The following is a 23321-nucleotide window of genomic DNA, read 5'->3' on the forward strand; positions in this document are numbered from 1 at the left end:
CACACATTTACGGTTCCTTTGTCCCCTACTTCTACTGTGCAAGGCTTTTGTTCAGATGATTGAAAAATCTGATCATTTTCCTTTGGGATATGAGCTGTACTTAGGTTAGTTGGCATGAGTTTTTATTGATTCTATTGAGAGCTTTTCTTTGTTTTTTCCTTGATCTTTCAGAGAGAACAAGTGTTTTTGTGCTAGAGAATGATTCTGAATTATTTATAACAGGATCAGCCTCACCGATGTGCATTGCATTTTGTTGATTAGCTTTGCTTTCATTAGGAGCAGCCAGAGAGACTTGGACGCTGTTGAAATCACTTCCTTGCCCTATTGTGGGGATGTTACTTCTTTTTTCCTCTTTAATAAATTGTACTCCTGGATGCTGAATGTGCTCTCGAGATTCATTGATATTAATGCCCTCATTTCCATCCATCTCCTTACTTGCTTTTCTTGAGAGGCTTGTTTGTATGTTTGGGCATTCGATGCTTTGATGACACGGCTGTGGCTATGATTAATTACATTTACTATCTCTGGTTTATTCTCAACTGACATTCGTTTGACTTTATCTAATAAAGAATCAACCATATTCAGTAAATTGGATATTTTATCTATGATGTGAGCACAGGTACAGGTGATCATTTAATTGTCTCTATCGGATTGAGCCCTTACCACTAAATTTGTTAAGTTGAGTAATTTAGAATCGATCCCGGCAACATAAAGGGCCAGATTATTCAATAGATCCACCTGGATATTCAATTTATCTGGGCTGTGGCTATAGTGTCCAGGGTTTTAAGCAAACTGTTCCATATTTCTGAATGAAAGTTTATAGAGTCCTCTTCTTGTCTTGTTCTCACAGAGAAAAGGGTGTCATATTTAGCTAATAATGATAAATCAGCAGAATTTAAAGGATTATTCATAGAGTCGGCGTTCTCTGGTTTGTACGGCATATGAGCACATTCAAGGTCTATTACCTCAGGGATCAGAGCAGGTTTGAAGTCAAGGTTTGTTCTTCCCGTTGTAGGTGTCGGACTGAAGGGATCTATTTTAATTCCACTTTTCAGACTTGAGGACGCTTCTGGTCTTGTAATTTGACAGTTTAGGTCCCTATTATGATTGGATTAGACTGATTTGCCTGGTGACAATATAAGGGAAGGCAGGAATACATCATCACCTGTGGTTGTCTCAGTGCCAGATGTAATATTAATCACTAGACTTAAGTCCAATTACGCTCTATCTGAGAATACACCCTCATTATCAACATTTTCAGACCTTTTTACTGATCCGTTGCTATTATTAGTGGTTGCCATTGTCCAATTCCTGGTCCTACTGTCGATATTTCTAGACTTAAATGTTACACCTGAGGTACAGGGAGCATGAACCTGGGCTTTTACAACCTGAGTAGAGGCTGCGTTGCTTACTTTAGATGGCTTTTGTGGGCTTGTTCCAACACCTGTATATTTTTTCGTTGAGACTCCCCCAAAATGTTGTTGGAAAACAGGTGTTGTTAGAACTGATTTTACACAGCTTAGTTCTTTTGGTGTTGTACCTCTGTTCATTTTTGTTTGAATCCCGTGGACAATTTTACTATCCTTGATCTTCTTTGATGATTTAAAATAATCAGTGAGGGATGAAAGAAAGGCCCCAGTACGATCAATTGGAAGATTCTCTTCACTAATATTTGGGTGCTGACCCACTAGAGGGCAGGTCACAGTTGGACATAGCAGATTTATACTTTCCCCAGTTAGTATGCCTGGCCCTCCACAAATTGTCTCAGGATCAACTTTTCCCAATCTTCTTTCCTGCTGCTTTGTATGCTGCTGTAACGCTGCCCCACACAGGCGGGCGGCCCTCATAGTCCTGCAATTGTACTACTTTCGAGGCCTGGATACTTCTATGTTTTACAGTCAAACTCAACAGTGAATTTCTGGCGTATGCTATATTTATTTCTGGATCTCCCACACTAACATTATCACATCTGCCCTGCCTCTCTTCCCATCGGATTCCTCACACTGAGTTATCACATCTTCCTCACATCTCAATCTCTTTGGACCCTCACACTGATAGTATCACAACTGCCCAGCATCTCTCACTCCCTGGATCCCTCACACTGATATTATTATGACATGTACCACACATCTCTCACTACCTGGATCCCCGACACTGATGCTATCACATCTGCCCTGCATCTCTTCCTCCCTTAAACCCTTGTACTGATCCAATCACAGCTGCCCTGCATCTCCTCCTCCATGGATCCCTCACACTGATGCTATCACATCTGCCCTGCATCTCCTCCTCCATGGATTCCTCACACTGATGCTATCACATGTGCCCTGCATCTCCTCCTCCATGGATCCCTCACACTGATGCTATCACATCTGCCCTGCATCTCCTCCTCCATGGATTCCTCACACTGATTCTATCACATGTGCCTCACAGCTATACCACCCTGGTTCACTAACAGTGTTGTTATCATATGTGCCCTACATCTCTCACTCCCTGGACTCTTCAAACTGATGCTGTCACATGTGCCCACATCTCTTTCTCCCTAGGATCCCTCACACTGATGTCATCACATCTTCTCTGCATCTCCTAATCCCTGGATTCCCTCACACTGATGCAATTACATTCTCGCATTTTTCACTCCCTGAATACCTCTCACTGAACCTATGACATCAGCCCCTTATTTCTTCCTTCTCTGATCTCTCACATGACAAACAATACCAATTCTTTCTCAGTCCTCAAGATGTGTGATAATTCCACATGTGCCCTTTGTTTCTTCCCTGTTGATGTCTCACACAACTCCATCTCTTGCTCTCCAGGTCCCTTCCTCAGTGTGCAGTGAGAGTTGTCCTCCTGGATACAGGAAAGTCCCTGTAAAAGGGAAACCTGTCTGCTGCTATGACTGCACCCTCTGCTCAGAAGGAGAGATTACCAACAAGAGCGGTAGGTGATAAAGCACTGTGTGCCAACCAATGATCCTTTTCAAAGACCCAAATGAGAAGTTGTGTAATTTGCTCATCAGTGTAAGCTACTTTGGCAAATAACCCTCTTCATTTGAAATATTCACTTTACATATGTTCACCATGTCAGTCACATGGAAATAAAGTTATGAGAACAGAATGATAATATAATTTCAGGATCTGCCAAAGCTAGAATTAGTCCATGGTCATCAATTAAACCACATCTCTTTTTCTATTATTCCCTCTCTCCCTCCATTCTCCCAAGCCAGTGCTTGCTTTGAGCTGCTGCGACTGGTACAATCACACTAGGTGCCAATGTCAAGGAGGTGCCCTCTGCATGGCAGGCTGAACTGAGATAAGAGCATCCTGCAGAGATATTTGTGTGAGCAGCATTTTCAGGGGGTATTTACAACAGCATGATAACTCTGGTGATTAATGCACTTGGAGTGATCTAAGATTTATCTTTCAGAATTTTGACCCATGAAATAGTAGCATAGAGAGTTAATGTTCCTGCTGCAAAGCACAACATGTGACATGCAGATCACAGATTAATATTTTATGTAGATAGTGTATTGGATTATTTTTTTTATCACATTGATCGTTCTGATACTTGGAGTTCAAAAGTGACAATCCTTAAGATATGACGCATTGAGCTATGAACCGGCCTCAACGTCTTACATGAGAATTGAAAGGCAGAGATTTAGAACCTAATTGTTTTCTTGCTCTCAATCCTTTGTTACTCCACCATTGCTTAAAAGGCATCCTGTGGGGAGCAATGCAATTTTATTAGCTTGACTCCTCAATCATACGTTACATTTATGGGCAGATTTAAAATGACTTTGTGCCTGGTTTTCATCACAAACTTGTTGTGAACCTGATGCAAACTATTGTTTTGGGGCTAACTTTCCAGCACAAATACTAATTTGCACTGGACAGTAACCCTAAGTAACACAAAGAAGCACTCTGCATTAGGAAAGGAGGCATACCATGGGTAGCACATGAACTTTCCCATGCACTCACCCATATATTTTGATTTCTATCTACTAACGTTGATATGAAAGAATTGACATAAATAAATTACGCATCCATGAGGCAGATGTAAAGTTTAAAAAAAGATTTCTTTTCTCCGAACCTTTCGAACTTTACATACGTGCTGCACAGTGCAACACACATACAAAGCTGTAAAGGGTCATACTTTGTCAAATATAGAATTTTGTGCTGGAATGGAACCCTTCCAGTATAAAACCTAAGTTTGGCATCACCTGAACTCCCTTGCATATTGGTGCAAGTGTGTTTGCATTGGTGCAAGGCAGCCTAAGGTATGCAAACACTGGAGGAGAGGTCAACAACATCATATATTTGGGCCCCTTCGTTTCTCCATGGAAATGACTATAAAATGTAATGCCTACCTGTGAGAAAGTCATCCTTTTTATCCCGGTCACCCCCATTGTTTGATTGATACTGGTGGTAACTCACTCTGATTGTGCCCTGGGCCATGCGAACCAGACCCAGGGCCAGTAGTCTGTGTAAAATGTACATGGTAATTAGGTGAAAATGCAATTAATATGAAAAACAACCTGAAAGCCCCTAGTATATAGTAGGGCATGTAGGTTTAGAGGCCCAGCAGAGCTGATGCACTTGAGTGTGCTTTGCTGTGTTGTCTGCTGTCATTTTAAAGGCAGCTCTGCTTTATGGGCTGCCTTTAAAAGTAAATTATATGCAAATTCGACTTTGGAATTAAAGGTATTTCTAAAGTCTCAAACTGGCTTACTTTTACATATGTTACCCCAAAAGTCACCCATAGGTGCCCCAGGGGTAGGGTGCCCCAGGGGTAGGGTGCCTGACAACTATAAGCAGGAACATTATATAAGGGATGTTTTATATGCCCAGGTGAGGAAAAAACTGCTAATTTCATGTATTCCCATTGTAGCCCATGGGCTCCAACTGCTATTGATAGAAGCAAGTTAAAAATGTACTTCAAAATATTAAAATGATTGCTAGAATAAATCCAACAACTTGCCATGGTTAGATTTATTATAACTATCACAGAAAATAAGTTATAGAACTATGTTTTCCGATGTAATAAAAACCTGCCTTCCAGCAGTCTCTCCTGATTGACCATCCTTTGACAGGCTAAGCCAAGCTTCTCTGATTAAGTGTGAAGTAGCCGACATCGAGACATAGGTAATCTGGTAGGAGGAGATCTGCAAGCTGCAGAGCAAAAGGCAGGGTGGCCATTGAGTAGCTAAAGTGGTCTTCAAAGAGGGAATGACAGTTAGGACAGGGCACAAGCTCAGACCCACTCCCTGTACTCCGAGCCAGACAGGAGCCCCACTAATTTATTTAGCAGAGGGACTTGAAGGGAAGTGTTAAGGAAACTTAGCCATGCCAGTGGGTTGGCTTAGCCAGATTTTAACCTCCAGTGGATAATTTCTCCATTTTGGATTTTAAAGGAATAGTGTTTCTGGGTCAAGAATATGCCACACTTTGGAGGAAGTGGTCATACCTGAGGGTGGCACTCTGCCATCCATTGATTAGGGGTGACCCCGGCTTATCACCCAAGAACACAACATGTTAAAAGAGATCCACTTGCATCATCTCCAGCAAGAAGAAACCAGTTGACTACCTTCAGCTGGACTTTAAAGGATTTGGCCAGGTGCATTGTGGGAAACATAGTAACAACATCCCAAGGAGCAACTCAGAGCTTCTGTAACCTTGGATTTGTGTTTTTACCCTTCAGAACCCAAATGGTCATTCTGGAAGAAGATCCAGATGTTTGGAGAAGATTAGAGAATTTTGGAAAAAATCTCCATTAAGGTGACCAACCCATTGACGGTAGTCAAGCCGGAGACGTCAAATTACGACCCGGCCTGAGATTCACAATTGCCCCACTGAAGCTCAGGAGCTTTTTGTCCTTGACAGGACTTCCAGGAGATGACCTATAGATCACGCTGAGCCAAACATCTGTCAAACCCGGCCTGACAAGGTTCCTTGCTCGATGTCGAGAGAAAAAGCTCCTAAAAAGTAAGGTAGTCAGAAGGTAAAAACTTGCCAGGGCACTACCGCTAAGTGTATACAGGCGATCGTGGTTGGCCTGAAACTTTGACTTTGTCCCGGTTAAGCACAACCGGAACTCCCAAAATGGTGCTTTTAGCTTTTAGGCATTAGAAAGTGTTTATTCTTTAAAGATCAATGTCTCTGGTTTCCTACATTGTATTTTTCTTTTTTTTTGTGTCATTTTAATCATAAAAGTATTTCCTATATTTATAAATTGGTGTTGGATTTTTATTGTGTGATGTCGCTTACTTATTTAACATATTGGTGTTTTTAAATACTGTACACTCCTGTCTCCTAAGTTAGGCCTCCATGCTCGTAGCCAGCTTACAAGGGTTGATCAAGGGGATCATCTTTTCAGACCTTGACTGGACATTACATTGTGATTGTGGAATTATTACTAGTGGTAGGGACCCACCTACACCTACTGATAAACTACATTCCAACACTACCACTGAGGATGACATGTGACTCCTACATCTTTTAGTCATTATTGTTCTAAGTAACATTGCCTATTCATAGATTTACACACTTTTAAGGCTCTCTGTATGTAATTTAAAGCACTAGGACAGTCTTCTTTGGGATGATTAGCGCTATAAAATAAATACATGTCAGTTGGGGGCTAAGGTGAGATGGGGGCACCATTGGCAGGTGGCAGAGAGGGAATGAAGAAGAAGTTATGATGGAGCCAAGCAACAATTGTTGCACTGGGCGACAATAATGATGGTGACGGCCCTCTCTCTACCCCTCAGTGAAAGGCCTTCTCTTCCTTTCTTTCAGTTTTCAGGATCATGGATCACTTACTAGACCATCTTCCCCTGTCAGCACAGAGCACTCTCTGTACCTTTATGTTTGCTCTGTGCAGTGTGGTCTCTCTTCTTCCTTCTGTCCCCTCCTTGCAAATCATCTTTTTTATGTGTGTCTTTGTCAGTCTGTCGGCCAATCTCTCTCTCTCTGTCTCTCTACTCCTTCATACTCTGTCCTTCCTACTCTCTTTCTCTTTCCCCTAGTTCTCTCTGTCTGAATCCATCCATCTGCATGTTTTCATTCCTTTTACTCTCTCTCTTCCTACACTGCTTTGTCTCCATTTGGCTCTTTTGTTTCCTCTATCCAATGTTGTCTTCCCTTTCTTCTCCCAATTCTCCCTGTTTCTCTTACATTCTGCTACTCTGTCTCTATATTTTGTGCTCTCCTACTCTCTACATTGTCTGCCTTTCTCTACATTTATGTTTTATCTCTTCTGTCTCCCATCCATAACCACCTATGCCACTATACTCCCCATTAGATCATCTATACATGTGAGCATGAGACAGAGGTGAAGTTAAAAAAATACAGAGGTTTGAATTAGAGGGGGAGAAGCAAACACCTATAGTATCAAACAAACAGGAGAGATAAACTAAGAGAGACAGAAGGGGCCGAGGAGGGGCTTAGGAAAATATCAAAGTTCAGGCAAAGATGTTGATACTCAGGTAAATTTAGGCAAATTCACAAGCTGTATTTTGTAGCACAAACAATAGTGCTGCTCACATAATACAAAGCACTATTCACCAACCTACATGCAGAGGCCTACGTCTCGGTCGCTCCCATTATTGAAATACCGAGACCTCTATCTCGTTAGAGGGGATCTCCATAAACATACATCTATGTTTTTGTTGTAAATGTGGATTAGGGGCAGGGAGCAGTTACTGGAAAATGGGGAATACTTACTACAAACTGAGAGGGGACTAGAGAGGGTTAAGGAGGAGTTAAGGGAGGCTCAAGGCTGGGTTTAGGGAGGGACAAGCATTAACCCACAAAAGAGTAAGGCCATTGCTATTCACAGACCTAGAGTAAACCCAACACCACGCACAGCCAACTACTGGCACTGCAACACTCCTATAGAAAAAATAGAGGCAGGGGCGTAAAAGAACACTATACAGCAAATACTGTTAAAATAAATTCATGTATTTTTAATTTTTATAATTATATATGTAATTTCACAATACAAACCATTTTCCCATGTGTTGTACACATAAGTGGTCCCACAAACACCCTGTATACCACCTATTGGGTCAGGGTACTTGTACCCTGACCCCTTCTATCACTCTCATTGTTTAATTTCAGCTTCCAGGGACCGTGTCCTGTTACATAACATGGTGGCCGGAACTTTCTATACAGGTTGCGGCCAGCCAATCACAGCATTCCTGTTGGTACGTGAATTTGCGACTCATTGCAAAATAGGCCAGAAGGATTTGTGCCTCTGGATACACAAATTTGTTTTTACATCAATATCTCAAAGACTACTGAATGGATTTACACCAAATAACAAAAAGGGCTCTTTCTGGACCTAGAGCTACCTTTCTGGCAAATTTGGTGTAATTCCGTCCAGCGGCTTGGGCTGTAGTCATGTTCAATATCCCTATTGGAATTATCACGGGAAACACACTTTTTTGCCACCCTTTTTCTTAGCCCCTGCTTGACAGATCACCCCATAAATTTCCATGTACAATATAACCAAGGGGAACATTTTTGAGGGAACATTTTGTGAAGCTTTTTCAACCTGCGCCAGAGATTTAGACAGGTCAAAAAACACTTTTTCCATGGAAACTTTCTCCAGAAAAAGTCCTTTTGGTTATTTGGGGGCATATCAGCAACAACCGGCGATAATTATCGCTAAGCGCACTTAGCGCTAGGATAATTATCGCCGGCTAATGTGGATTTTTATCACTGAGATAGCGTGCTATTAGCAACGCTTATCTCAAAAGCGATAAAAATCCTAGCGCTAACTGCCAAACATGAGATTATCGCTGGAGACCCAGCGATAATCTCACGAAGTTTGGCGTTAACTTGATGATAGGGCCTCACATACTTAGCCATGATATCCACCTTCCATAGGATATCATGGCTAAGTCAGTCCTGAAGCAGGCGTAAGGAAAGTAGCGATAACAGACATTTCTCCAGTCATGTCAGGTCAGGAACGCCCACTTTGCATCTCATTAGAGATGCAAAGCTGGGCGTTAAGAATATGGGCGCTAATGCAAGGTTTCACGTGATAGCGTGACCTTGCTAATTAGGCGATAAAATTATCACCGCTTTTCGTCTGAAAACGGACGCAAAAGCGGAGATCATTTTATATCGCCTCGTTGCTAATATGCCCCTTGGTGTCAATTTCTTCAGTAGTTTTTGAGATATTACAGAAAAAACTATATCAAAGGTGCACAATTTATTTTGTATTAATATAAAATAGTTTAACATTTGTTTAAATGTAATAATACATGTAACTTTAGGTGTTTAAAAAATGAATATATTTATATTAATTTTGTATATAATTTTGGGTAATATTTAACTACATAATAAATAAATATAAACATGTCACTTTAGGTAGGATTTTTAAAAATTAAATCTATGAAAATAAATCTATGTTATATTTAATATATTTCAATTATTATATATTTAGTTAAAAATTATCCTATTTGTGCTGTAGTATTACTTTATGTTGTTCTACTGAGAAAATTCATATTTAATTTTAAGTTACCTTAACAGTTACCATGGAAATATGTTTTAGATGTTTTTTAAAGTTGAATATATTTTTTTTAAATTTCACTCTACTTTACCATGGGGAAATATCCACCCAGTGGTGAAGATTTCCGCCTATATGTGAAAAATTATTAGTTGTAACTTTCTACTTTAAAAAATGAGGCTCTTCCTCCATGCTTCATGGAGTGGGGAAACATAACTCTACACTATGGGGCCGATCGGTCAGAGCCTTTACAAGCCTCATCGTAATGGAAAGCTCGGTTTTGGTTCTAGGTGGTCAGATAGTAATCCAGCTGCTCATTCTGGCTGGCTTTCGACGGCTAGTCTGAATCCCACCAGGAATCTCAAAAGCGGGCCTTTCCACCCTTGAGATAATGATGCACAGTTTTCAGCATGGTTTCCATGCCGGCCTCTCTGACATGGAAACCATGTCAGAAAGTGTTTTGGAGGCCCACTACAGGGCCCCCTTGGGTGTGCAGCCTCTGGTTGAGGGCCTTGTTGATCCCTGCACCCCATACAGGGATCAACAATGGTGCAGGGATGAAGCACACCCCTCATTTACCCTTGGGAGCATGCATTAGAGACGGTTTACAGCCATTATGCATGCACCTATAGTTAAATGTAGGAATGTGACTGAACAGTGTTCAGTCGCACACTAATTAGGGGGGTGGGACCACTGACCGGGTGTTGGTCGGTCCCAGGACCAAGTCGGGCGGAAGGAAGACTTACCGACATCGCAATAAGGCCCTATATAGTAAACATACACTCGGAAATGGTGAAAAGCCAAAAAGAGAAATTTGCTACAATGAGTTAACTTGAACATGTGGATTTTCTCATTTGTGAATTTCCTACATTTGGTTATTCACCATTTCCAAATGTAATATTAATAAATATTAATTTTTAACAAACATTAAAGAAAAGAAACAAACTAGCAATTTTATTTTCAGTTACTATTTAGTAAAATTAATCACAAATACGGTTTAATTAATGTTTTTTTTTAAAATGTTGAATATTTTTTTTTAAATTACTGTTATTTGTTCAACTAATTACAAATGTAATTATTGATTGTGTATACTTTTTAAGACACATACACACATATGAACATAATTTAAAAGTAAACATAATGTAATTATTTTAAAATTCTTTTTCTACTGGGTGTTTTATTGCGTCTCTGCTCACATTATTTTCTATGGGAGTGTATTGCACAACTGTGAGAGGCCTTGTGTGGAGCTAAACTTATTACAAGGCTTGGCTGGAGTTTGTTTGCTACTGTTGTTTATGTTTTTTGTACTTTTGAAAGTATCTTTTTTTTATTTTTATACAACTGGGTGGAAAGCAGACACCCTACCACAACAAAGGCAACATGAACTTGAGGGTTTATTACATCACTTGATGCAGTATCACTCCCTAATATCTTCAAGTCAGTCGTAAAGGGCCCAATGGTAAAAAGAAACAGATACTTCAGAGAGTAACAGTACATTGTACTATAAATGCAATTTTGATGCAGCCCAGACTCGCCCTGCGTACCTGACCACCTTCCTCATCAGAGCATGTTATCCATGACTTGTCTCCAAACTCCCTACACTTTGTTGAATTTCTTAGGACATCCCCGGCTTTGTACACAATTTTTTTGTAGCTCATACACCAATCCACATTGGTCACGAAACTTCTCGTCTTCAGGACCTCACTACTAGGGTGGGTGATAAATTCTGCAAGGCTGGAGAATTTGCAGAGTTTTTCTCACAGCACATTCCACATGGAACGTGGAGTTCAGACAAAACTCTGTCAACTGCAGTGTGGTGGAGGTTTTTCTCATCCGCAGCTCCTCAACTTTAGGTTTTCAAGAGGGTGAGGGAATTTGCATCCCCTAGTGAAATTTTGTCAACAGAGGCAGTAGCAACAGGTTCACACTGAGAAAAGTGCCATCCCTCAACAAGCCCACATGAAGCTCACCCTCATTAACTGTAGATCACTCGCTAAACATAAGACAGAAATCTATGACTATCTCACAGACCACCAGCCTGAGGCCCTGTTTCTCACAGAAACCTGGCTCAACCAAGACTCTGCCCCTGACATACTTGAGGCACTACCTAACAACTATTGCATGCTGAGACAAGACCGCACCCTAAAACGCGGAGGCGGAATAGCTATAATTTTCCATCCATTTATCAAGTGCACACTCGATAAAGCTCTACTAGTCAACATGGAGGCAGCCCTCTTTAGCTTAACCCGTTGACCGTGGCATAAAATCCGCCGCGGTGCGGGTGTTTAATTATGGGCGGGGCCGCTCGGCCAACGGACGTGCGCAGCACTACAGAGGTAGTGCTCGCAACAGCCGTTACCCGACGGGCGAATGGAAAGGTTAAGCAGAGCCAATGGGACCATAACGAATGGTCTCCTAATCTATTGCCCACCAGAACCACCCAATGATTTCATAAATAATCTTATGGATCTGGTAACCCAGTTGGCGCTGAAATACAATAATCTCATAGTTCTAGGTGATCTCAATCTCTACATTGTTGACCACCTCAAGACCGAGGCACAAACCTTATGCAAGGAACTTACCAGCATACAGCTCGAATTCAAATCTGCCGCGCCAACACACCACGCAGGCCACCTGCTTGACCCTATTTTCTCGAACCACACGGGGCTTGTAGTAAAACAACCTGTCCCTGTCCCATGGTCCGATTATCACCTCATTGAATTCTGTATACCTTTACCTAAACAACGCCCTATGGAAAACGCTGAACCCACTCGCCCATGCAGAAACTGGTCCATGTTTAACCACAAGAGCTTCTCCAAAGAACTTCAGAAAACACCACCGCTATTGCATAATTATGCCAATTTGGCAAATACTGCAATTAACAAATGAATAACAGAGGCGCTCCATGATGCAGCCCTATGGACCACTAAGACTCCTGAGAGAGGGTCTAAATCAGCACCCTGGTTTAACGAGGAGCTTAGAACCACCAAACAGGGTTGCAAGCACATAGAACGGAAATGGAGAATTGGCTTCTCCAAAGAAGTGAAAGAAGCTTACAAAACAGCTCAGAACAAATACCATTCCCTCCTCAAAAAGAGGCGCTCCATGTACTACAGAGAGAGAATTGATATGGCAAAAAACTCCTCCATGGAATTATACGCCACGCTTCAAGAGCTCTCATCCCTGGTGAGAACACTCACAACACCTCACAGCTCTGTTGAGAGATGCAACGTTATTGCAGACTACTTCCACCAAAAAATATTCACTACATATAACACCTTCCCTGAGGAAGCCCGCAAGGACCTTAATGAAACTAATGAGGAAGCTACTGAGACAAGCGCGCCATTCTTACTCGAGTTTTTCACCCCCCCCTGGCGCTCAAGGAAACGGCCTTTCAAATAAAAATGGGAAAAACGGAAAGCAAATGAAAGCGTGTGGGTTTTTCTCTGCAAATGGTATCAAAAAAGGGTTTATGGGGCTGAAATCACCATTTTCACAGCTTTTAGGGAATGACAGACTTTTGTCAGAAAACCAACATTTTTTACACAATTTTGGCATTTTTCTTGGACATAGCCTATTTTTGCTATTTTTTGTGCTTTGAACCTCCTTCTAGTTAATGGTAGAAATGGGTCTGAAAGCAATAATGGATCCTGCAAAGCTATACATTTTTGAAAAGTAGACAATTCAGCAAGGGGTCATTTGTGTAGTTCCATCAAGGTTTCTTTATAGAAACTAACAGTTAAATATAGGAAAAAATTAAAATTAGCTGAAAAAAACCAGCCTTTTGGGTCAACATTTTTACCTGTAACTTCTTCTAATTGAGACAGCTCTTTGAAAGCAATATACTGTTACATCCGCTGGACCTTCCTGGTTGTGGGGATATATAGGACTTGTAGGTTCACCAAGAACCCGACGATCCCAGAGTCAAAAGCTGAGCAGCAATTTGGAATGGTTTTTTATTATGTTCCGGGTATATAGCAATTATTGTGGGAAAATGTGTACATGGAAAAATCGATATGAAAGACACCTATGTATTTCTGAAATGGGAACAAATTAAGGAGTTTAGAAACAGTACATATTTGCACATTTTCGAAATTGGGAATACTCATACTAGCATGAGAATTATCGGTCATTTTTCAAAATGACTTATTTTTTACACAAAGTCCTTCATTTGGGTGGCAGAAATGCATAAAAAATCAATAGGTAATAACAGTTGCTTTACAAATCTGAATTACCCCAAGTCTCCCAATAAAAATGGTACCTCACTTGTGTGGGTAGGCATAGTGCTCATGAAAGGAAATGGCTCAAAACCCAACATGAACACAACATATTTTCACAATGAAAATGTACCCTTTTTTTGCGAAGTGTCTAGCTGTAGTTTTTGAACACTAGCTTTGCCAGCACCTAGTGAAATGTTGCAAACCTATACATTTTTGAAAACTAGACACCCAGGGGACCAGGATGGGGTGACTTGACTGCCTCCCACCAGGTTCTGTTACCCAAAATCCCTTGCAAACCTAAAAAATTGTCCAAAAAAACACATTTTACCCACATTTCTGTGGTGGAAAGTTCTGGAATCTGCGTGGATCCACAAATTTCCACCCACCTCGCGTTCCCCAAAGTCTTACGAGAAAAATGGTACCTCACTTGTGTGGGTCGGCCTAGTGCCCGCGACAGGAAACGGCACAAAACGCAACGTGGTCACACCTCAATTTCGCAGTGAAAAATGACACTTTTTTGGCAAAGTGTCTAGCTGTAGTTTTTGAACCCTAGCTCTGTGGGCCCCTTAGGAAACCTAGAAAACCTATACATTTTTGAAAACTACACACCAGGGGGAATCCAGGATGGGGTGACTTGACTGCCTCCCACCAGGGTCTGTAAACCAGAATCCCTTGCAAACCTAAATAATTATAAAAAAAACATATTTTTTCCATATTTCTGTGGTGGAAAGTTCTGGAATCTGCATGGATCCACAAATTTCCACCCACCCCGCGTTCCCCAAAGTCTTACGAGAAAAATGGTACCTCACTTGTGCGGGTCGGCCTAGTGCCCGTGACAGTAAACGGCACAAAACGCAACGTGGTCACACCTCAATATCGTAGTGAAAAATGACCCTTTTTTGGCAAATTGCCTAGCTCTAGTTTTTGAACCCTAGCTCTGCGGGCACCTTGGGAAACCTAGCAAACCAATAAATTTTTTATAACTAGACACCCAGGGGAATCCAGGATGGGGAGACTTGACTACCTCCCACCAGAGTCTGTTACCCAGAATCCCTTGCAAACTTAAAAAATTGTAAAAACAAACACATTTTCCCCACATTTCTCTGGTGGAAAGTTCCGGAATCTGCGTTGATCCACAAATTTCCACACACCCCGCATTCCCCAAAGTCTTACGAGAAAAAAGGTACCTCACTTGTGCGGGTCGGCCTAGTGCCCGTGACAGGAAACGGCGCAAAACGCAACATGGTCACACCTCATTTTCGCAGTGGAAAATGACCCTTTTTTGGCAAAGTCCCTAGCTGTAGTTTTTGAACCCTAGCTCTGCGGGTACCTTGGGAAACCTAGCAAACCTATACATTTTTGAAAACTAGAAACCCAGGGGAATCCAGGATGGGGTGACTTGACTGTCTCCCACCAGGGTCTGTTACCCAGAATCCCTTGCAAACAAAACAAATTGTCAAAAAAAACACATTTTCCCCACATTTCTGTGGTGGAAAGATCCGGAATCTGCGTGGATCCACAAATTTCCATCCACCCAGCATTCCCCAAAGTCTTACAAGAAAAATGGTACCTCACTTGTGCGGGTCGGCCTAGTGCCCGTGACAGGGAACGGCACAAAACTCAACGTGGTCACACCTCAATATCGCAGTGAAAAATTACCCTTTTTTGGCAAAGTGCCTAGCACTAGTTTTTGAACCCTAGCTCTGCGGGCACCTTGGGAAACCTAGTAATGCTATACATTTTTGAAAACTAGACACCCAGGGGAATCCAGGATGGGGTGACTTGACTGCCTCCCACCATGGTCTGTTATCCAGAATCCCTTGCAAACGTAAACAATTGTCAAAAAAACCACATTTTCCCCACATTTCGGTAGTGGAAAGTTCCGGAATCTGTGTGGATCCACAAATTTCCACCCACCCCGCGTTCCCCAAAGTCTGACGAGAAAAACAGTACCTCACTTGTCCAGGTCAGCCTAATGCCCGCGACAGGAAACGGCACAAAACGCAACGTGGTCACACCTCAATATCGCAGTGAAAAATTACCCTTTTTTGGCAAAGTGCCTAGCTCTAGTTTTTTAACCCTAGCTCTGCGGGCACCTTGGGAAACCTAGCAAACTTATACATTTCTAAAAGCTAGATACCCGGGGGCTTCCTGGGGGGTATGGCTTGTGTGGATCCCCCAATGTTTCCTTACCCAGAAACCCCTGCAAACCTCAATTTTAGCTGAAAAAATCACTTTTTTCACACATTTTTGTGTGGGAAAGTTGTCGCATCACCGGGCTCACTCAAATTTCCTACCACCCAGCGTTCCCCCGGGTCTCCCGGTAAAAATGGTGCCTCACTTGTGTGGGAGGCCCAAGTACCCACGACAGGCAAGGGCCCAAAATGTAGTGTCTAGTTTTCAGAAATGTGTGGGTTTGGTAGGTTTCCCTAGATGGCCACCGAGCACGGGGCCAAAAACCCAAGTAAACCCCCTTGCAAAACCAGGTAGTTTAGAGATAGGCAATTTTGATGTCGCCTCACTACATTCTGAGCCCTTGCCTTTCGCAGGTACTTGGGCCTCCCACACAAGTGAGGCACCATTTTTACCGGGAGACCAGGTCAACTTTGATGCAGGAGAACACTCCTTGAACACAACAAAAGCATTGAAAGTTGCTAAATTAAAGAGATGGATGGCCAACTTCTTCTACCAAACGTAAGCCTTATGAATAGCAGTGTAAGGTTCCAACCTCTGATCTACTCTATCAACACCACCCATGTGCTTATTGTAGTCTAGAATGCACACAGGTTTGCGCACTTCAGAAATCTGACCCCAAACAGCCACAGGTGAAGTACTCTCATCATGGATGGTAGTCAGCATGTACACATCCTTCCTGTCCACAAATTTCACAGCTAGTAGTTCATCACTACACAAGGAACTGCACTGTCCCCTCAGACATTTCTGCAAACAAGCTGTTTTGGATAACCTTTACTGTTAGAGCGGATTGTGCCACAAGCAAAAGTGTCCACTTTGAACAATTCCTTAAACAATTGCACAGCAGTGTAGAGGTTATCAAGGTACAAATAGTGGCCTCTGTTAAACAGTCCTCTTGCAAGATCCCACACAATTTTCTCAGAAACTCCAAAAGTGGACGGACAACCAGGGGGGTCGATAGTGGAATCTCTACCAGTGTACACACGGAAATTAAAAACATATCCTGTCCTACTCTCAGACAACATATACAGCTTAATTCCATAGCATGCCCTCTTGCTAGGGATGTACTGCCTAAAAAACAAACGACCCTTGAACAAGACCAAAGACTCATCAATAGATATTTCTTTCCCTGGAGTATAGATCTCTGAAAATCGATCTACAAAGTTATCAAGAACAGGCCGAATCTTAAAAAGATGGTCACAGTCAGGGTGATCTTGTGGTAACGCCAAAGAATTATCAACAAAATGCAGCATCCGTAGCAAAAGCAAATACCGATCACGAGTCATAACTGCAGGAAATATGGCCGTTGCCATCAGGGGACTGGTAGACCAATATGAAGCCATAGACGGCTTCCTTATCAAACCCATCAATAAAGTCAAACCCAAAAACTTCATTTCTGACAAATTTGTGGGAGTCCACCGGGTAGCTTTAGAGTGGGGCCTAAGTTTGTCACTGTTGTCCCTCAAAAACTGTTCAGCATACAAATTAGTCTGCTCAACAATTTCACCCAAAAATACATCATCCATAAACAACTGAAAAAACCAGTGTGGCATTCTGGTCGTACCACGGCTTCATCTCCTCCTGGCTGGCTTCCATATTCGCTTCAGCGAGTTGCCTGAAACGCCTAGTCTGGTTCCTGAAGGCCAGCATGTAGCTATATACATCCTGGGGACGTTTCCTGGGAGATTGCTCCCAGCCTTCCTTGTCCAGACTCAGAGGTCCTCTCACCGGGTGACCATAGAAAAGCTCAAAGGGACTGAACCCTAGAGATTTCTGTGGCACCTCACGGTACGCAAAGAGAAGGCATGGTAAGAGGACGTCCCACTTACGACTTATGGGTCCCTCAAGGCCCATAATCATGCCTTTTAGGGTTCGGTTGAATCTCTCAACCAACCCGTTTCCTTGGGGATGGTAAGGTGTGGTGAACTTGTATGTCACACCACACTCTTGCCAAAGGGATTTCATATATTTCGATATGAAATTGGTCCCCCTGTCAGACACCACCTCTAGAGGGAATCCTACTCGTGAGAAAATTCCCATCAGTGCCCGTCCCACCACGGGGGCCGTCACTGTCCTCAGAGGGATGGCTTCAGGGTACCGGGTGGCATGGTCCACCAAGACCAGGATAAACCTGTTGCCCATACTGTCTTGGGGTCCAGTGGCCCCACAATGTCAATCCCCACTCGCAGGAATGGGGTACTGACCACAGGGAAAGGTTGGAGTGGAGCTTTCAGCTTCCTTCCACTCTTGCCACTTGCCTGGCAAGTCTGGCATGTCCTGCAGTGAGTGTCAGAACTCCTGCGCATTTGAGGCCAATAGAAGTGGGTGACAAGCCTTTCAAAGGTCTTTTCCTGCCCCAAATGCCCTGCTAACGGAACGTCGTGAGCCAGCCCCAGTAGGAAGGCTCTGAACTTCTGGGGTACCACCAGCGCACGGGCTGACCCAGGTTCAGCAACCTTAGGCTCTGAGTATAGGAGGTCGTTCTCCCAGTAGATCAAGTGAGTACCGGACTGATCACCATTGGCCTGGGCTGCAGCCTGCTGCCGCATACCCACTAGAGAGGGGCACTCCTTCTGCTCCCTGCAGAATTCCTCCCTGGTGGGGCCCCCTTCTTGCTGCCAATTGGTCAGCTCAGGCAGGTCCCCCAGTTCGGCTATCTGTTCCCCGGTAGGCTCCAGGGCATCCCCCTCAAGGTCTGCTTCCTCCTGGGCCGTGGGAACTTCAGGAGCCGGATTCCCATGCCTCCTGTGCCCTCTCCCTAAGGCCGGTTCCTGGGCCTCTCCCTCAGGCTCCAGGGTCCCTTCAACACCCCTACTGGCTGCCATTGACCGGGTGGTCACGCACGCCCAATCAGGCAAACCCACCATCCGCAGGTGAGTTGTCTTCTCCACCTTTTCCCAAGGGGAGCTCTCCAAATCATTTCCTAGGAGACAATCAACAGGCATGGCAGTTCTCACAGCGACTTGCAGAGTACCAGAGACCCCCCCCCACTCAAAGGGAACTTGAGCCATTGGACACTGACTCTCGGTGTTGTCAGCGTTGACAACACGGCAGAATGCGTGTGGGTCCACCTGCTCTTGAGACACCAGGTGTTGCTTGACAGCAGTCACACTGGCTCCTGTATCTCTAAGAGCCCCCACCCTCTTGCCATTTATGGTCACCCACTGCCCATACTTTTGAGTATTGGGGGGCAGTTGGGCCTCAGCGACCATTTCACTGTCTCCTAATGAGACTAGGGTCATCTGTACGGGAACGCCCTCCCTTTGGACATCTACCTCCCTCCCAAAGGCTACACTAGCTACCTGCTTGGGGGGTGGAGCACCAGAGGGTGCTGGTTTACCATACATGGGGCACTTGGAATCCATGGAATAGTGCCCCAGGTTGTTACACTTGTAACATCTGGGGGGCCCTCTTTGAACAGGGTTACCTGTCGGGGCCCCGGCCTGCTTCGGGGGTGGGGGTGGCTGAGAACCTTTCCCTTGGTTCCCTTGGGAATTACTTTGGGGCCCTCTGTAGAACTCCCTCTGTTTACCCCTGTCCCCCCCACTCTTCTGCTGGGGACCCTGACCACCTTTGGCGAGGCCTCCCACGGGACGCTTGTGGACCCTGGTGCTGATCCAGCGGTCCACCTCCTCTGCAAGCTTCCTAGGGTTAGTCAGCTTGCTATCGATCAGGTGCTGGCGTAGCTCAGGAAAACAATTATCCGACAAGTGCTCCCATGCAATTAAATCAAACAGCCCTTGGTAATCATTCACTTTGCTACCCTTCACCCAACCATCTAGCGCTCTGGAAAAAAAAGTCACATATTCTACATAAGTGGTACCAGGTTTCTTGGTGCAATCCCTAAACCTCTGCCTATACAATTCAGGAGTTAACGCATACCTTGTCATCAGAGCTTCCTTCATGTGTGGATAGGATGTGTTGATATCAGAAGGGAGATCCAGCAGTGTGTCCCCCCCTCACTCAGGAACCTTCCCCACAACCCCGCTCCCCAATCTTTCTCAGGGACCCGGTGGGAGGACATGGCTACTCCATAGGCCCTGAACCACTGCCCAATATCATCCTATTTATAATACTCTTTCACTACAACTTTAGGAATGTGCACCCTTGACTCTGTTAAATTGCTGCCACCAGAGGGAGAGCGGTCTAAACTCTTGGCTTTGAGATCCAACTCCCTCATTTTTACCTCATGCTCCATGGCCAGCCGTTGCCTTTCCATTTCCATTTGAATTTTTGCCATCTCCACTTCGTGTGCTCTTGCAGCACTCCTGTCGGCCATCTCTTCTGGGGACAGGCCCCTGTCAGGCTCAGAAGCACCTTCTGGGGGTATCACCTCCCGTGCATTCTCTGGGAACTTTGATTCATGCCAGGCCCTCAGCGCCTTGATGTACTGGTCCTTGTTGGCTAATCCAGCTTGTTTAATTCTGTACTTGGAGAGATATCCTTTCAAGACTTCATTTGTGCACTTCCTCAGTGCCTCCTGTTCCCAATCTATGTCATCAATTCCAGACAGTATAGAGGATGCTCCTCCTCCATTGACTGAGCTAGGCATGGCTTCTTAACGTGGAGATTCTTCTTTTAGCAACAACTGTTAATCAACCTGTGGCTACGTTACTGGTCTGCTCTCACTACGTGGTGATCAGTGATTCACTCTATGCAAACCACAACTGCAAATCCGTTAATTCCCACCGCTGCCACCAATGTTAGAAATCAGGGGGCTCTGGTTGGCGCAGGTATGTACCCACAACAAGCAGGGACCCTTTACTTCTTGTCAGGGCGAAGGATGACTACCCAGAATAACCCCTGCTCACCCTCTAGGTGCGTGGCGCGAGCAGTCTAGGCTAAGTCTCAGGCGTACACGGTTAAGCAATCGCAATTTAGACATACAGTAAACCCCCTGCATGCACCACAAACGGACACCAGTCAGGAAGTATATAAAAAAATAAGCTTTTATGTAGATTCAGCAGATTCAAGACAAGGCCCAGTAACGTTAAACTGATGGGGCCACAATTCTCATAAGTACGGCAAACTTCTCTTGGTTATGGAAAGTTCTTAAGCGGGCACAAGGTGACTGTGGGCCTCAGCGAAATCCGTGCTGAGGCGGCGACCGGGAAGCGCACGGCAGACGACAGGGAAATCAGAACGTTGCGGACCCTGGATCCGATGCGAGCTCGCGGCCGAGTTTGTAAGTACAGTACCTTGTTTCTTGACGCGAAGGTGGGTGCGGGATTTCAGCGGCTCTTCGACAGAAGGGCGGGGCGGCGTCCGGGGCTCCCACACTTCACGATGGGGGTCTGATCTTCAGGCTCACGGCAAGAGCGGGGTGTTGCAGGTGGCGAGTGAACAAAGCGGGGCAGCCGGGCACGCAGGTTGCGTCCGGGCCGTCCGGGGCTTGGAGATGCTCACAACACCGATTCCGGCGGGAGGGTGAAGGTGCGCAGCGGGCCTCCGGCGAGCGAGGTGACAGAGGGCAGCCCAGCACAGCGTAGGGGGAGCGGCTCAGAGCGAGCGAGGCTCTTCCCAAGGCGGGGGCGGCTAAGCAGTCCTGGTCACGGCTCAAGGAGGGGCTGGGGCACGAGGGTCACAGCTCCGGCGAGGGAAAGGACACCACAGTCCAGCGGTAGGCGAGTGGAGATCAGGTAGAGCCCAATGGTCCTGGGGCTCAGTTCAGGGGGCAAGCTCTTCTTCCAAGCCCTTGGAGATAGTTGAAAAACAAAATGCAAAAGTCTCTTTCAGTCTTTTCCTCTCCTTTCTCAGCAAGGCACCAACTGCAGGCCAATCCCCCAGGTCAGGGAAAGTCACTCCTCCTTCAGCTTCTTCCAGGTCCTTCTGGTCAGGCAGAGTTTCGTCGTAGTTCAATCAGGATCTGATTTCTTAGGAGCAAGGCTCCTACATTTATACCAAGTTTCTTTTGTCTTTACAGGCCAGGGGGGCCTTTGCCTAATCCCAGTCCAGTTCTATTCAGTCAGGAGCACTTTGTTGTGGTGACTCTGCTCTTTCCTTTCAGCAGCAGGGCAGAGACATCAGCCGCTCCACAGGGGGCGGAGCCAGCTTTGTGGTGGCAGAGCACAGGTCTATTCAAGAGTCAAGGTGTGCTCCTCCCACCCATCCTGGTGTAATCTCTCTACCCACCACCTGACAGCCAGCCTGTCTCCTGGAATTCCCCAGCCCTGCTCCTTACTGTCGCTAGGCAGAACACACACATCGTGCAGAGGTGGACTGAGATGGTTAGGCACGCAAAGGCTAACTTTCTAAAAGTAGCATTTGCAAACCCAGGATATTAAAATAACCTTTCCTAAAAGATGTACTTTATTATCCTGAGTTCAGGCATACTAAACATGAATTTCTACCATGCTCTATGAGTCCACTGGGATTACAGCGTGTAGCAATCCCAGCAGCCCATTCTGGCCTATGGAGAGCAGGTAGCCTTCAATAGTGAAAAACTAAACTGGCTGTAATTCACTATTAGGTCATGCCACACACATCAGGGCATGTCCAACCTTATGCCTACAATGCACCCTGCCCTTGGGCCTACCAGAGGGGTGACTAATATGTAGTTAAGGGAAGGTTTAGAGACTGGCAAGTGGGTGCACTTGCGCAGTCAGCGCAACAGTACCGGACTGCACGCAGGTTCTGCAGTGGCAGACCTTAGACACATTTTACCCCGCCGCTTCTGTGGGTGGCACAACCAGTGCTGCAAGCCCACTAGCAGGATTTGGATATACAAGCCCTTGGCACCCCTGGTGCACTCTACTAGGGACTGATAGTAAACCAAATAAGCCAAACATGGAAGTCAATTCACATAATACATTTTCCCATAGGGAGCACTTGCACCGTGGCTCTGTATGGCAGTGGCACAGTGCCCTGAGCAGCTAACACCAGCACAAAAACACATTGAGGCACAGACAAAAATGGAAGGGTGACCCATGCCAACGGTGCCAGGTCTAACACGTGTCCCCTCCAGCTGAAATGTGGGGAGAACTACCCTACCCCATGGAGATCTTCATCACTAAGGCGGAAAAATCTGGAAAGACCATCAGCGTTGGCGTGGTCTGTACCGGGGAGATGTTCCACCGTGAAATCCATCCCCTGTAGGGAAATGGACCACATCAACAACTTAGGATTCTCACCCCTCATCTGCATCAACCATCTGAGGGGCCTGTGGTCCGTTTGAACCCGGAAGTGAGACCCAAACAAGTAGGGTCTTAGCTTCTTCAATGCCCAGACCACAGCAAATGCTTCTCGCTCAATCGCACTCCACTTTTGTTCCCGGGGAAGTAACCTCCTACTTATGAAGGCTACAGGTTGGTCCCAGCCCTCCTCAGTCATCTGTGAGAGAACAGCCCCTACACCATGCTCTGATGCGTCTGTCTGCACTAGGAATTCTTTGGAGAAGTCAGG

At 44.8% G+C, this 23321-nt stretch overlaps 1 protein-coding gene across 1 annotated transcript in view; it reads left to right on the top strand.

Annotated features, from left to right (window-relative positions):
* The window catches only part of LOC146788717 (vomeronasal type-2 receptor 26-like), a 326796-nt gene that overhangs the window by 265697 nt on the left and 37778 nt on the right, over window positions 1-23321 (top strand). The window contains exon 4 of the mRNA XM_085630107.1: window positions 2814-2937. Coding sequence (XP_085486233.1) covers window positions 2814-2937 — 124 coding nt within the window. The remainder of the gene's footprint in view (window positions 1-2813; window positions 2938-23321) is intronic.

Source organism: Triturus cristatus, chromosome 10, assembly GCF_964204655.1.
Source record: "Triturus cristatus chromosome 10, aTriCri1.1, whole genome shotgun sequence".
In the NCBI taxonomy this organism is placed as follows: domain Eukaryota; kingdom Metazoa; phylum Chordata; class Amphibia; order Caudata; family Salamandridae; genus Triturus; species Triturus cristatus.